Here is a 16,073-nt window from a genome sequence, read left to right on the forward strand (position 1 = left end):
TCCAAGGGACTGATGACAACATCTTTACTCTTTAGCAGGCTTTTTCACACATGCTCCAATGGCGTAACTAGCATTAAGATCCTCAGTAGGGCTGATTTCTGTTGCTCCCCTTCCCCACCCAAACAGGATCAGTGGATGTATGCGTGTGTCATATTCTCCCAACTTCCCTTCTCTTTTTATGAAAAGCTGTGAAAGGAACTCTCTCCCTCTAGCCTTCCTCCAGCCTATCCCTGAACAGAGTCTCTTCTTCTCTCTTGCTGCTTTGAAGGTAGCTCCTCTGTTGTCCAACTCAAAAGCTTATCTCTCTTTCCATCAGCCACTGCAGTTTGGATGATTTGCCAAGTCCGTACAAGTTCAAGTACCTGTCTCCTAAAGGTTACATTACTTTGTGTGTACCGAGTAGATGTTAGGGTTGTTGACCAGTTGCATGATTACATTACTTAACAAAACATCATATTTATAAAGTTGTGTGGTAATGCATTTTAGACAACTCATCCAGATATCAAATATACACGAGAAACAGAAATTCTGGTTCAAAACTAATTTTGTTTTATACTTCCAGTTATCTCAGGCCATAACAGTGAATGAAGTGATTCCATGCACATAAGATAACAATTCATCTCATATGCCACATTTTTCTGCATTCCCCTTATGTTATCTTTTTCCAATCCATTCTACAGCTGAAGTAACCGACATCCTTTACCCAGGTATCTATAAGTGCTGCTCTTCTACCGATTGTATAAAATTGTATAAAAGTATAAACCTGTCCTAAATATTTAGATGTATGGCTCGGTAAAACAAATTATACCATTCAAAAATCTGCATTCTTAACTTTGGTGATGAAGACTGGTATGTTTACCAATTGACTTACTTTTCATTTTTAATTCTGTTGTCCTTGTTACATTATACTTCTTCCCAAGATGCTCATATTCGAGTTTACAGGTGTACATTCCATTATCTTCAGAGTTTGCATCATTAATTAAGAGCTTTGCACCATTATTAAAATATTTTTTATTGTCAATTGTAATAGGGTTACAGTCCTGAAAAGGAAAACAATGGTGTAAGTGTATATTGTCCTATCTTTAACTATTAGTCATAAAGACATTTTGACCTGATAGTAGAATGTAATTTTCCAATTCATACATAATTTCCTGGCAGTGGGGAGTTAAACCATCCAACCATTGAATGTTGGCAGTAATCAATGATAAGTAATAAGGCTGTTAACTATTATAGTCTATTGCCTTGTCACAATGCTGGTAGGCCAAATGGTGCCTTTAGCAGCAAATTCATGTTTATGGAATCAGGAGAGCACCATATGGTCGAGGGGGAAATGTTCATGGATCTTCATGAATACATTACCATTTCTTCCCAATTCATGTTTATGTAGTGTGTTCTGGAATGAGGTTACTGAAACAATAAATGTAATGTCTCTCACCAAGACAAATTAGTATGATGTCAGGAAATGTTTTAATCAAGAAAACTATTAAAGAGATTACACACACCCACCATGCAAGAAAGTCAGCTGGAGGAGGACTCCCAATCACATAAAAATGTAGCAATAAACAATAAAAGTCAATTTGAAGGTATTTTTTGTTCCATTGTCTTTTTGGAGTTTATATAAATCTTCCAGCCTCCAGGTTGGCCAAGACCAGACATATGACCAAAGATGCATGTTGGGATGCTATGGAAGTCTTGATGCGTGAAGCTACCAGGAAAGTTTCAACTAAGTTAGTCAGAAACTTCAGACAGTTTAGTGGGAAATTCCTTTATAGTTACGCAGGAAACCGGAAATGTTACACAGATAAAATCTAGCCTAACACCTGGGTAACTACACAACTGACCCACCAATCACGCTCCCCCAACTCCATGACTACCACCCACTGACTGCCCAGCTAACCCCTTGACCCCCAACTACCCCCGACCCAACTCAACTACCCTCCGGGCCACACCTGTGATCTGACCTGACTACCCTCCCAACCTGACCTGGTTACCCCCTCCAAACATGACTATCCCTCCCGGCCACCCGACTACTCCCCAACCAAACCACTCCCACCACCCAACTACCGCCCCCACCCCCCATTACCTGACCTGAGCATCCTCGACCCAACTACACTCCAAACAACCCAACTACCCACTGACCAGGCCTGACTACCCTGTCCCCCACCGAACTGGCTATGTTAAAGCAGCATTTTTGCATGGTGTATAAAAGTATTGTGCAGTTGCACATTAAAGGGATCATTTTGTGAAATTACCTGCATTGTGGCTATTTTAATTAAGGAATGAGCTTGTGCCTATGTTAGTTATCTGATAGGCTTTGGTAGGGGCCCCCATCTTGTGTGCAATATAATACTACTTTATGACAGACTCCCTGCATTAATTTGATGTGTAGATCATAGTGAATTGCTCTAAAACACTGTAAGCACAGAAACAACAAAAGGATCACCATTAAGGCAGCAAAACAATCAACATACACGAATGGTGTGCTTCAAGCCAAAACAAATATGGATCATCTGTCAAATGGAAACCAGGTGCTTCTAACAAATTGGTAGTACAGTATCAGAACAGCACTGAAAGCTTTGTGACTTACAAATATATTACCACCACCCAATATAAATGTGGACCATGTTTCACAGGTTGCTGTTGCTTTTCTCACAAAGTTTCAATGTAAAAAAAAACTGATATTTATGGCACCAAACCACAATCCCAAGTTGAATGTGACACGCTGGTTTATTACCGTGCTATAGTCAATCTCACAAAGGCAGGGGTTGGAGGATTTCACATTACAGGCTCCATCACGTCAGCAGCTCTGTGACAATCAGAGCTTTGGTAAAGTGCAACATTTAAATAGCAGTATGTCCACAAAACACGATGTGTTTTAATTGAAATTGCCCCTTCCTGCGTGCTACTTTCCCTATGCTAATTAAATGGCATTTTTAACTGAAATATGTTTTTAATGGTAAGTGCTGAGATATAGGAAAGGCAGGAATAGTGCTTACATTGTAATGCAAGATCCTTGAAATGATCCGGGCTAATACTTTAAATCTCAGTATCATTTTTATTTATTTATTTTAATTTTATTTTGTTTACTAATTTTATTCCATGGTCAAAATAGAAAATACAGTTGAGAATCAAGCGGAACACAGAAGGTTCAAAGGGGAGATGAAAAACCAAATAAGAGAAGCAATGACGGATTATGAGAAAAGACAGGCAGACATCATAAAGGGGAATCCCAAAGTCTTCTACAGGTACATAAATAGTAAGAAGGTGGTAAAAGGAGTCGGGCCAACTAGGGACCAAAAAGGAGATTTACACATGGAGGCAGGGGGCATGGCTGAAATATTAAATGGATTTTTTGCATCTGTCTTTACCAAGGCAGCAGATACTACACAGGCCCCAGTGACAGAGGAGGAAACTCTGTCACTAGAAGTGCTCAAAATTGATAAGGAAGAAGTTGTTGGTTCTTAAAGTTGACAACCCAGAATGAAACAAATAGTAAAAACAGGGAAATAAGAATACTGGTCCAAACCGTTTTTTCCATCTGGGTAAGGCACCGGGACCGGATGAGATGCATCCAACGATATTGAAGAAAGTAACAGTGGAAATTGCAGAGGCACTCCCTATAATCTTTCAGTGACTCAAGGGAGGTGCCAGAGGACTGGTGAATTGCAAACATTACGCCCTTGTTCAAAAAAAGTTGTAAGGATAAGCCCAATAATTACAATCCAGTCAGTTTAACTTCAAAAATGGGAAAGCTTCTAGAAATAATTATTGTGGATAGAATTAATAGTCACATGGAAAAATGTGGGTTGATGAGGAAGAGGCAGCATGAATTTCTAAAGGGGAAATTGTGTTTAACTAACTTGGAGTTTTTTGAGGAGATAACTGAAGTAATTATGGTTTTGTTTAGTGTGTAGTATACCTTTAAGAGTAACGCTGGTTAGGAAAGATCATATGATCTGTAGCAACCATTAGGAGAGTAGCACAGGCTACCTCAGCAGGCAGTGTAGCGATGGAGCTGGAGTTGAAAGCACACGTGTAGTTGCTGCTGAGTATATCGTAAATAAATTTAATGTTTCCAACCAAGAAATGTCTGCAGATCAACTCTATTGCTAACAGTACAACTCAGCCATCCTTACAACAAACTGGCAGCGAGGATAAAACAGGATTGAACAGAAGAAATTAAGTTAGAAAGAAATCGGCACCATATATCACCCAGTGATTGTAGGTAACAAGCTCCGTTAGAATTGAAGAAGTTATCCTCTCTCAAAATGCCACAATTCGGGAGAAGTGATCCTTTTGAACCAGTCACAGATTGGTCTCAATCAATAAAACCCCTCATGTTCTTTTTTCAAGTGAGCGAGATTACGGGGGAAAAGCAATTGACAGTTTAAAAAAATTGAATGCTACTATTATCACAGAAATGGACATTTAATGAGGCAGTGCAAGGAAAGATTCAAGCAGGCTTGCAAATAAAAGACCAATGAGATTTACAATGTAGAAGAGCCTGGAAAAGCAATGCTGACATTTGCTTGTTGTTTAATTTGAAAGTTGGAATGACAGAACCATATTTATCAGTGAAAGTAAATGGCAAACCTGTTAAAATGGAAGTGAACACAGGAGCTTCCATTACTGTAACTGCGGAACAGACTTTCCAATATTTGAATAATTCTTTCGAGTTATCAACAGTCACAGATTGCAACTCTTTTGAGTACAATCACAGTTCTTGGTTTCCGGGAGTGGGACACGAACCCACAACCCTCTGATTCAAAGGCGAGGGTGCTATGAAATAATGGTGAACATCAATTAAGCTTAGAACAAACAGCTGCAAAGCTAAAAACACATATGGGTGAAGACAGTCAAGTAAAATTCATAAGCAGAGTAACTGTCCATTATGGAGCCAATCGGCAAAGCTACCAGTATTGGTATTGAGAGGCAGAGGACCAAGCCTTCTAAGGCAAAAATGGCTAAGGGAAATCAACCTTGATTGGCCACTGAGATTCCAAAAGGAAGCTGGAAGTGCTCCTGTTTTGGAAAAGGAGTGTGTAAGGATTCAACAACCTGAAGAAATGTAGGATGTCTTAAGCCAAAACCCGGAAGAACGGCAGCAGAAACTTGAAGGGACCTTGCTTGATGACAGAGTTTGAGACAAGGTGAGCAACCATGGCAGGGAAAAAGAAAACCTGTTGAAAGACCTTCACACACTACAAGATTCCCTTGAGTCAAAGTTTGTACCTCTGGAAAAGTATGAAGAGAACCAGAGAGAATTCAGCACTTCTCTGAACAAACAGAAGGATGAGAAGACACAACAATGTTCAATTTTCCAGGAGGCAGCAAACAAATACAAAAAAAAGATGTAAGTGCTGAAGAATTAGTTAAACGAAGCCAGGTTGGGTGAGTGGGCAGGAACATGGCAGATGAAATATAAAGTGAAGAAATGTGAAGTTTGCCACTTTAGTAGGAAAAACTTTAAAAAATAATATTTTTTAAATGATGAGAGGCTGCAAAATGATGGTACATCAAGGGATCTGGTGTCCTTGCATACAAATCACAGAAAGTGATGCAGGTTCAGCCTGCTATTAGGAAAGCAAATGGTTATGTTAACCTTTATTACAAAGGGATTGGAGTATATGAGTAAAGAAGTTTTACTAGAATTGTATCGGTCCTTGGAGGGACCTCATCTGGAGTACTATGAGAGGTTTTGGTCTCGCTACGTAAGGAAGAAAATATTTTTCCCCAGAGAGTGTGCAACAAAGGTTCACCAGATTGATATAGCCATAACTTCCAACTGCAAACTTCCCATTGCAATTACGCTGCACTATGAACCATCAATAGTTACCCAGAAAAAGTTAGAGGAATTAAAGCCACTTCTAGCTTCTAGGCAATTATTGTAGATCCACACCGACCCCCCGCCATGGGACTCCCCCACCCCCACAGGACTTAGTCCACCCCGCACCCCTCTACAGGACCCCCTCTCTCCGACTACAGCCCCCATGGAACTCCCCACCCCCACAGGACTCCCCCCGTCCCCACCCGAATGGGACTCATTCTCTCTCCCCATGGAATGTTTCCCCTCCCACCATGGGAACTCCCCGCTCCACGGGATTCCCTCCACACCCCCATGAAGGACTCCCCCAACCCACCCCCTGAATTCCTTATCCCAGAGAGCTGTGGATGCTCAGTTATTGAGCATGTGCAAGTTAGTGATCAATAGATTTTTGGATATTAATGAAATCAAGGGATGTGGAATTGATATTGGTGTTCTTATTAAATGATGGAATAAGCTTAAGAAGCAGGAATGGCCTACACCTGCTCCTATTTTTTATGTTCTTCTGTTTGATTGCAGCCAGCAAGATGCAGGCTACTGGCAACCTTAACAAACTTAACTGGCAGTGAACATAGAAGCCACTCTTCTCAGGTTTTAGATCAGCAGAGAGGCAGATACTAAGATGTGCCATCTTTTGCTGATGTGTTTCAATAATTATTCAAATCACTAGCAGCAAGTGAACATTAAAAGGTAATTTGCCAAAATCCTCAACAATGACTTGTTTACTCCCAGTCACCTGGTCAATGTCAGGATAGGGTGTTAGATTAAAGTCTATTCGCCAAAATGTTGTGCAGCCTTGGTAATGAGTGCAAGCAGGAAATTTAAGTGGCAATTATCCCCTTATTAATCCTCTGGGTGGCTATTCCAAACATATGCTCCAAAACCTTTACCAAGATGGTTCCTTGCACTAAATGTGGGATAAACTGGCATTTTGGCTTAAGATCCAATCTAGACCATCTCCTTAATACTTAAGTATCCAGGGAAAATTGCCCACACTACATTTTTTGTTTAATTTTCATAAATACATTGCCTGATAAACATACCTTGAACCATTGAAGAACTGAAAAACTTTGAAAATAGCCTTCTAATTCAGGGCAATAAATATGTATAGAACTGGGGGATTCTTTCTGAGGCAGCTCAAGTAAATTCTCATGATAACACTGGCCATGGGATAGTCGAAGTACTTGTATATGAAAAACTTCCATCACACAGTAAGATGTATTCCTGAAATGAAAATATTGATCACCATTATACATTAAGCAAACTCATAAAATCTTGATCACAGTTATAAGACAAATCAACACAGTAACCCTATAAATTTAAATAGATCAGTGTTTTATTCAATTAAACTGTTTATTTGCCTCAAAACATGCCTGTTATTAATTCTCATGAGCCTCCTCCCTCAGAGCATCTACACTTAGTATAGGTTATAAATTTCAGCTATATGATGCGTACTCAATCCTATTAGTTTAACTGTAGTTTAGACTGGGTAGCTTTGATGGAAAACAATCCTGAAAAGCTGTCAGTGGAAATACTGAAATGTATGTGCATGAATAAATAATACAAATTATTTACACTTAATTATTTAATACAAATGGATCATTGCAAATTTCATTAGAATTAAAGGCACATAAAAGAGCTGAAGCAGCTTAGCTCTAAATGGAAGGTATGGTTTCATGAAAAATAAAGCCAGGAATAGATAAAGAGAACAACTTCCTTGCATTATAAAATTTGCTTTTTAACAGGAAATTCTATTCAAAGAGACAAGCCTTTAACTAGTGGAATTTAGTTAGTGAATTTGAAGGCAGCACCCTGGGGGCAATTACAGAGAAAATTGAACAGGAGCAACTGGAGGTGGCATAGAGGATCGTGCACCACCGGAACAGAGCGTCATTTCAAATTCAGCCACTTCTGCTGAAGCCCTAGCTTTTAAAAATGGATACTTTTGGAGTATGATAGATTGTTGAAGTAATTTTGGGACTTAATTGCAAGCTTTCAGTCCACGGCAGTTACTGTGGAGGATTTCACTTTCTGCATGTGTTCTGTTTCTATGCCCAGTCTGTCAGGTGCAGGTGACATCAGTCTTTACGTCTCCATTACTCATTGCAGCCCACTGGCATAGACACGCAATGTCACTTTCAATCTCACTAGGAATAATTAAGTGGATTAGCAGAATGGAGAGGGCCACTGGTCGGAGATGCAGCAATGTCGTTGGATCAATGGAGCCTGCTCTAGGAATGATTAAAGCGCACATTGACACAGAATAGAGGCCTTTAGCAAGCCAGAATTGGCAGAGCATGATTGCTGTTGGAGTCTCTCCATAATGGGAACACATCCTCTCCATTCTGCAATTGCTGAGGACTTCACATGCATCCAGAGAAAGGGCAAAGCTAAGTTGCTCCTCAGCTGACAACAGGACTATCGCAAGGCTGTGCTATCGTCAAAAGCAAATTCAATCCCAGCTGCCTTTCAGAGGCACATAGCACCCAGGCACCTCACATTGGTACGATCGCTAGGTTGCACTGAGAAGGTGAGGCACAGCATCACAGCACATTCAGACCGTTACGAAGTGAGGCAATAGCATAAAGATAATTCAATACATGAAAAATGCTGGCATTAGAGTTGCAGAGTGTGCAGACATTTTAATTTGTATACCTGTGAAAAAAAACAGTAACAAAATATAAAAAGATATTGGGAGGAATCGTCCTGTCTAAGTGAGGTAGCGGCTGGGTAAAACGTCGCAATGGCAGCTTCTCACGCCATATTGTCTCAAACCTGCCACATTAATTATGCATTCCCAGGAAACACACTGTTTCCATGGCAGCAAGCTCTCATTCACTCGCCACACCATCACATCTTCAGCACGCCAGACGCTGTATTTAAAGTGCAGCCGCGCGCACTCCTCTCTGTGCTCCCAGCCCACGACTGCTGCAAAGAAGACATGGCCCCGATAGGCAAAAAGACTGCAGCCCCCAGGTTCAATGATGCATCCCTCCAGCGCCTTTTGGACACAGTGGAGGCTCGCTGTGAAGTCCTCTACCCTGCTCAGACTGCAGGGTGGGCAGCAACCTCACTAATCCGGCTTCGGAAGCAGTGGCAGCGGTGGTCAGTTCCAATGCCCTGCAAAGGAGAACAGTCACCTATTGCTGCAAGAGGATGAATGATCTCCTCCGTTCTGCCAGGGTAAGTCACTCTTCTCATCACTCTCAACTCTCACACTCACAAACCTATTACACACCCACAGGGCCTTCACTCACTGTCAGTTCAAGGGTCAACACAATTCACTCTCATTGACCTCATCCCGTCCATGGGGCCACTTACTGCCCAGACATGCCAGACATACTTATCATCTGGTCTGGCAGGCATCCCGCTTACACTCTCTCCATCTCTATTCATGCAGGACAAGCTGGCACACAACAACAGGGAGAGGTTGCAGACCAGTGGAGGAATGCCTGAAATCAAGGTCCTCATGGACTTTGAAAACAGAGCCATCCAGCTGGTCAGCGACGATCTGGACCGTTCCTGTGCTGACGGTGAGGTCGGCGCTGCTCTACCAAGTGAGAACCCGGAAGTGCAACATCCATTAGACAACCATGCTGTAAGTGATGTGTCCTATTTCACAGGCCACTGCCAAGCACTAATTATCACCCCTTGTTTCCACAGGCACATCTGGGAAACAGCCGACAGAGTCCACAACCCAGTGCCTCCAATCAAGTCCCAAAGAAACCTCTGAAGAGGAATCTGAAGGCAGCCTCCTTGAAGTCCCATCACAGCGCTCACCCACACCCTCCACCAGTGCAGAGACACACACCTCAGTGGAATCTAGCATTAGAGTAGCCTCGGGGTCACAATCTGGTGAGCACATCGTACTTTCTGATCAACAGCAAGCAGCGGCAGGGACTTCCCAGGTGTCTGGCACTCGGAGGACTGCTGGAGGCCAGAAATTTGCTGAGTCCGAGTCAGATGACGAATCTCTGGACTCAGTCATGTCACAGTTGCTGGAGCTGCAAAGGCAAGCTCGGGAACATCAGGAAGGGATGTTCGCTGCACTCCTCAGATTGCAAGGCACGATAAGGGAGACCATCCACCTTTAGACTGAAGTGATAGCGAAGGCATGCCAGCACACTGGGTCAACACTGGAGGGATGGCAGCCACCAAGGAGACCTTGGTCCAGAGTGTCGTTCCTGAACTGCTGCACGGGCTCAACTCCATCGCTGACACCATAGTTGGCCTCCAACAGTGTGTACACGAGAGGGGTGTGGGGCAGCTTGATCTCACTCCAGCTACCCCCCTGCTCCTCAAGGAGTCAGCCAGGGGCTGTCGGGCGTCCACAAGGGGGAGGATCGGCATGGCTACCCCTTGGGGCCATCCATCCAGGTTACTTCTGGAGTGTCCGGCCCATCCAAATCCTCTCTTCCTGTGAGCTCAGCAGCTCCAGCTTCACAGGCCGAGGAGGGTGCAACTGCCACACAGCAGGAACCCAAAAGCAGGCCAGGGCCCTCCAGGTCTCCACCCTCCAGAGGACACCCGCCAAGGGATCACAGACAGAGTGTAGCTGTCAGCAGGCTGCCTCCACCTCAGCCTTGGATGGCCGGGGAGCACCGAGACGTAGCGGCAGGGTTAGGAAAGTTAAGGTGGTGTAGTTGCACAGCCTGGGGACGAGTGTTAATCGCTTGTACACATTGCTCACTATTGTCAATAAACTCTCAAGAATGTCTCCCTGCCTGCGGCTCCTTGTTCTGATGAGCAATGTTCGTGGCGCTTAGATGAGAAACCTTTCTGCACAAGATAAAGAGAGGTGCCTCAATCCAGGGCTCTTCCCTGTGCTCTGTGCAGCCTTCAGACCAAAGTGATGGTCCGGCCTCACACTCCCTGGGCACATTACTGATGCCTGCACCTTGGCGGTGCTGGTCATTGCTGCCAGAATGTAGTTTACGGAGTTTAATCATTGTGTGTGTGTGCTCCCAGCACCTTTAAGGTGGGGCTGGCTCCCATCTCTTCAGCATCTGTGACCAGTGACTCTGTGCTCCTGAAGGGGTCAGATGCTGAAGGCGGACAAAGGATCAGATGCTTTTAATGTTTCATGTCTGCGTCTCTATGATATGACCCTGATCACAGAGCGCAAATGAGCTGTCTCTGGCCAGACAGGAGTCAGACATTCTCAGAGGCTATATGAAGACCTGTTTTTTATATTCATTCATGGGATGTGGGTTTCTCTGGCTGGTACAACATTTATTGTCCATCCCTAGTTGCCCTCGAGAAGGTGGTGGTGAGCTGTGTTCTTGAGCCGCTGCAGTCCACGTGGTGTAGGTACACCCACAGTGCTGTTAGGAAGGGAGTTCCAGGATTTTGACCCAGCGACAGTGAAGGAACTGCAATAATATTTCAAAGTCAAAATGGTGAGTGACTTGGAGGGGAACTTCCAGGTGGTGTTCCCATCTATCTGCTACCCTTGTTCTTCCAGGTGGTAGTGGTCATGGGTTTGGAAGGTGCTGTCTAAGGAGCCTTGGTGAATTCCTGCAGTGCATCTTGTAGATGGGACACACTGCTGCTACTGTGCGTCGGTGGTGGAGGGAGTGAATGTTTGTGGATATGGTGACAATCAAGTGGGCTACTTTGTTCTGGACGGAGTCAAGCTTCTTGAGTGTTGTGGGAGGTGCACTTATCCAGGCAAGTGGAGAGTATTCCATCACACTCCTGACTTGTGCCTTGTAGATGGTAGACAGGCTTCGGGGACTCAGGAGGCGAGTTCACATCACATCATCATCACATGATTCCTAACCTCTGACCTGCTCTTGTAGCCGCAGTATTTATATGGCTAGTCCAGTTCAATTTCTGGTCAATGGTAATCCCCAGGATCTTAATAGTGGGGGATTCAGTGATGGTAATGGCATTGAGCATCAAGGGGCGATGGCTGGATTCTCTCTTGTTAAAGATGGTTATTGCCTGGCACTTGTGTGGCGTGAATGTTACTTGCCACTAGTCAGCCCAAGCCTGGATATTGTCCAGGTCTTGCTACATTTGGATATGGACTGCTTCAGTACCTGAGGAGTCACGAATGGTGCTGAACATTGCGCAATCATCAGTGAACATCCCCACTTCTGACCTTATGATGGAAGGGAGGTCATTGATGAAGCAGCTGAAAATAGTTGAGCTGAGAACAGTACCCTGAGGAACTCCTGCAGTAATGTCCTCGAGCTAAGATGACTGACCTCCAACAACCACAACCATCTTCCTTTGGGCTAGGTATGACTCCAGCCAGTGGAGAGTTTTCCTCCTGATTCCCATTGACTCCAGTTTTGCTATGGCTCCTTGATGCCACACTTGATCAAATGCTGTCTTAATGTCAAGGACAGTCACTCTCACCTCACCTTGGGAGTTCAGCTCTTTGGTCCATCTTTGAACCAAGGCTGTAATGAGGTCAGAAGCTGAGTGGCCCTGGTGGAACCCAAACTGGGCGTCAGTGAGCAGGTTATTGCTAAGCAAGTGCCACTTGATAGCACTGTTGATGACCATTCCATTACTTTACTGATGATTGAGAGTAGACTGATGGGGCAGTAATTGGCCGGGTTGGATTTGTCCTGCTTTTTGTGTGCAGGGCATACCTGGGCAACTTTCCACACAGCCAGGTAGATGCCAGTGTTGTAGCTGTACTGGAACAGCTTGTCCTGGGGCATGGCAAGTTCTGGAGCACAAGTCTTCTGCACTATTGCCAGAATATTGTCAGGGCCCATAGCCTTTGCAGTATCCAGTGCCTTCAGCCGTTTCATGATATCACGTGGAGTGAATCGAATTAGCTGAAGACTGGCATCTGTGAGGAAGCCAAGATGGATCATCCATTCGGCACTTCTGGCTGAAGATTGCAGCAAATGATTCAGCCTTTCCTTTGCACTAGTGTGCTGGGCTCCTCCATCATTGAGGATGGGGATATTTGTGGATCTCCTCCTCCAGTAAGTTGCCTAATTGTTCACCACCATTCACGACCGGATGTGGCAGGACTGCAGAGCTTAGATCTGATCCATTGGTTGTCTAATCGCTTAGCCCTGTCTGTCACTTGCAGCTTATGCTGTTTGGCACGCAAGTAGTCCTGTGTTATAGCTTCACCAGGTTGACACCTCATTTTTAGGATGCCTGGTGTTGATCCTGGCATGCCCTCCTGCATTCCTCATTGAATCACGGTTGATCCTCTGGCTTGATGGTAATGTTAGAGTGAGGGATATGCCAGGCCATGAGGTTACAGATTGTGTTCAAGTACAATTCTGCTGCTGCTGGTGGCCCACAGCACCTCGTGGATGCCCAGACTTGAGTTGCTTGATCTGTTCAAAATCTATTCCATTTAGCACAATGGTAGTGCCACACAACACGACGGAAGGTTTCCGAAACGACTGTGCGGTGGTCACTCCTACCAATCCTGTCATGGACAGATGCATCTGCGACAGGCAGGTTGGTGAGGATGAGGTTAAGTATGTTTTTCCCCATTGGTTCCCTCACCACCTGCCGCAGACTCAGTCTAGCAGCTATGTCATTTAGGACTTGGCCAGCTCGGTCAGTAGTGGTGCTACTGAGCCACTCTTGGTGATGGACATTGAAGTCCGCCACCCAGAGTACATTCTGCGCCCTTGCCACCCTCAGTGCTTCCTCCAAGTGATGTTCAACATGGAGGAGCACTGATTCATCAGCTGAGGGAGGGCGGTACATGGTAATCAGCAGGAGGTTTCCTTGCCCATGTTTGACCTGATGCCATGAGACTTCATGGGGTCCAGAGTGGATGTTGAGGACTCCCAGGGCAACTTCCTCCCAACTGTATACTTCTGTGCCACTACTTCTGTTCAGGGATGGCGATGGTGGTGAGACATTATCTGTAAAGTATGATTCCCAAGGATGACTATGTCAGGCTGTTGCTTGACTAGTCTGCGAGACAGATCTCCCAATTTTGGCACTAGCTCCCAGATATTAGTAAGGAGGACTTTGCAGGGTCGACAGGGCTGAGATTCCCGTCGTCGCTTACAGTGCCTCGGTCAATGCTGGGTGGTCTGTCTGGTTTCATTCCTTTTTTGTGACTTTGTAGCAGTTTGTTACAACTGAGCGGCTTGCTAGGCCATTTCAGACGGCATTTAAGAGTCAACCACATTGCTGTGGGTCTGCAGTCACATGTAGGTCAGGCCAGGTGAGGACAGCAGATTTCCTCCCCTAAAGGACATCAGTGAACCAGATGGGTTCTTACAACAATCGACAATGGTTCCATGGTCATTGTTAGACTTTTAATTCCAGATTTTTATTAAATTCAAATTCCACATCTGCTGTGGCGAGATTCGAGCCTGAGCTCTCAGTGTATTACCCTGGTTCTCTGGATTACTAGTCCAGCAACAATACCACTATTCATCACCCTCCTGCAATCAAGCAACTATTAGAGCCTCCACTGCTTGTCCATAACAGGAACATTGTCACAGAGGTTTTGTGCGCTGCCATAAGCCAGACTGGAGTCAAATGTTCTTAGATGCAATGTGAAGATCTTATGGTATCTCCTCACTGCATGGCGTCATCATCATCATCCTCCACCAACCTAGCAGCTATGAGGGCCTCCTGAGCACGCGTGCCTCGTCTGGCCAGGGCGAGGGCATCATCCCCATCATCGCCGCCTTCGAGGATCTCCTCATCCCCTTCAGCGTCCTGCTCATTGGAGGAGAACTCCAGTTCCTCCTCATCCAGCTCGGGCGCAACAGACAACGACAACGCGTGACACCCAGTGTATTATATTGCAGGGCTCCACCAAACAGGTCCAGGCACCAGAACAACATTTTCAGCATCCCAATGGTCTGCTCCATCAAGTTGCGAGTTGCAGCATGAGCAGCCTCATTATACCTTCGCTCTGCTGCAGTTTGAGGCCGCCACACGGGCGTCATCGGCCACGTCCTCTGCGGGTAGCCCTTGTCCCCGAGGAGCCATTCCTGCAGCCTCCGTGGACCCTGTAAGATGTCAGGGATCTGTGACAACTGAGAATGTAGGAGCCGTGGACACTCCCTGGAAACCATGCGGAGACCTGCAGGATGCGTTTGTGGTGGTCACACAACAGCTGTACATTCAGCGAATGGAATCCTTTGCGGTTGACCACGTGTTGCAACAGAGATCTGAGCGCCACATAAGTGCAGTCAATGGCGCCTTGCACCTGTGGGAAATTGATTCTGATGTACTCCTCCTGCAGGATAAAAGAGAGAGGTGCATGGGTTAGTATAGGTGTACTAAGAACTTCTCTTTGTAAAGCCTGAAGGCCCCTTAATGCATCTCAGAGAGTGCTGGCCACCACTTAGATGGCCAGAGTTTAGTGCGCATCATGGCTGCCTGAAACCCCATCCAACTCCACCCCACTCCACCCGACCAATTGGCAGCAGCTTTGCCCATTGGACTGCATACTGTGCTCTTAGCTCCGGCACAGGCATTCTCCTAACCCGCGCTGCAAGGCTGCACTGTTAGCTTGAACCATTGGGGAGACTGGTACAAACCGGGATGGTGACATTGCAAGGGGCTGTGAGCACCTCCACCAGTGTCTGCTACATGGCCAACTTTAGCAAGGAGATTGTACAATGTGCCCAGTCGTCCAATTGTTCTGCAGTCCACTAAAAAGCTCATTACTTTGCAGTCCATGTCCAAGGAGTGAAAAGCTCTGGAGCACTTGGTGGCACTGTGATGCCTCTGCATTGCTTGAGTTGTCAGAGAAGCTAGAGGCCCGACTCCAATCACATCAATGTGGCTGCACCTGAACTGTATCAGCTGCAGAGGAATGGTCACTTTATACAAGGTTTCCCTAATGCATGGCCACTTCCCTCACCCACCCCATCCCGAACGTGCTTGTGTGATACCTTCAACCGCAGGGTACCCTGCACACCCTTCACAAATCACCTCAACCACAGAGCAGCCCTTATCGCCCCCAACATGCCTCAACTGCAGGGCAGCCCTTGCCCCCCAACTTCCCCGCCCAAGTCGTCTCAACCACAGAGCAGCCCATGTGCCCCCACCACCCCCTCTCCCAAGTCACCTCAACCACAGGGCAGTCCTTCTCTCCCCACCGCCCCTTCCCAAAGCTCCTCAACCTTGAGGTCTAACAGGCAACCCAGGCGAGCACTCCGCAATGTTACTGTGTACTCACGTCCAAGTTTTCCTCAACGTGGAGCCCGCCAAGTGCACATCTTTTATATGCTGTTGTGCAACATGTGCGGACAATCCAGCAGGGGAGGAACAATTCCTGCAGGCT

At 45.5% G+C, this 16,073-nt stretch overlaps 1 protein-coding gene across 2 annotated transcripts in view; it reads right to left on the reverse strand.

Annotated features, from left to right (window-relative positions):
- Nucleotides 1-16,073, reverse strand: part of LOC144682476 (interleukin-1 receptor type 1-like) — a 79,013-nt gene that overhangs the window by 41,871 nt on the left and 21,069 nt on the right. For both annotated transcript variants that reach the window (XM_078544874.1, XM_078544873.1), the window contains exons 4-5: nt 6,868-7,048; nt 872-1,040 (exon numbers count right to left, since the gene is read on the reverse strand). In XM_078544874.1, coding sequence (XP_078401000.1) covers nt 872-1,040; nt 6,868-7,048 — 350 coding nt within the window. The remainder of the gene's footprint in view (nt 1-871; nt 1,041-6,867; nt 7,049-16,073) is intronic.

Source organism: Cetorhinus maximus, chromosome 7 (assembly GCF_964194155.1).
Source record: "Cetorhinus maximus chromosome 7, sCetMax3.hap1.1, whole genome shotgun sequence".
Taxonomy (NCBI): Eukaryota; Metazoa; Chordata; class Chondrichthyes; order Lamniformes; family Cetorhinidae; genus Cetorhinus; species Cetorhinus maximus.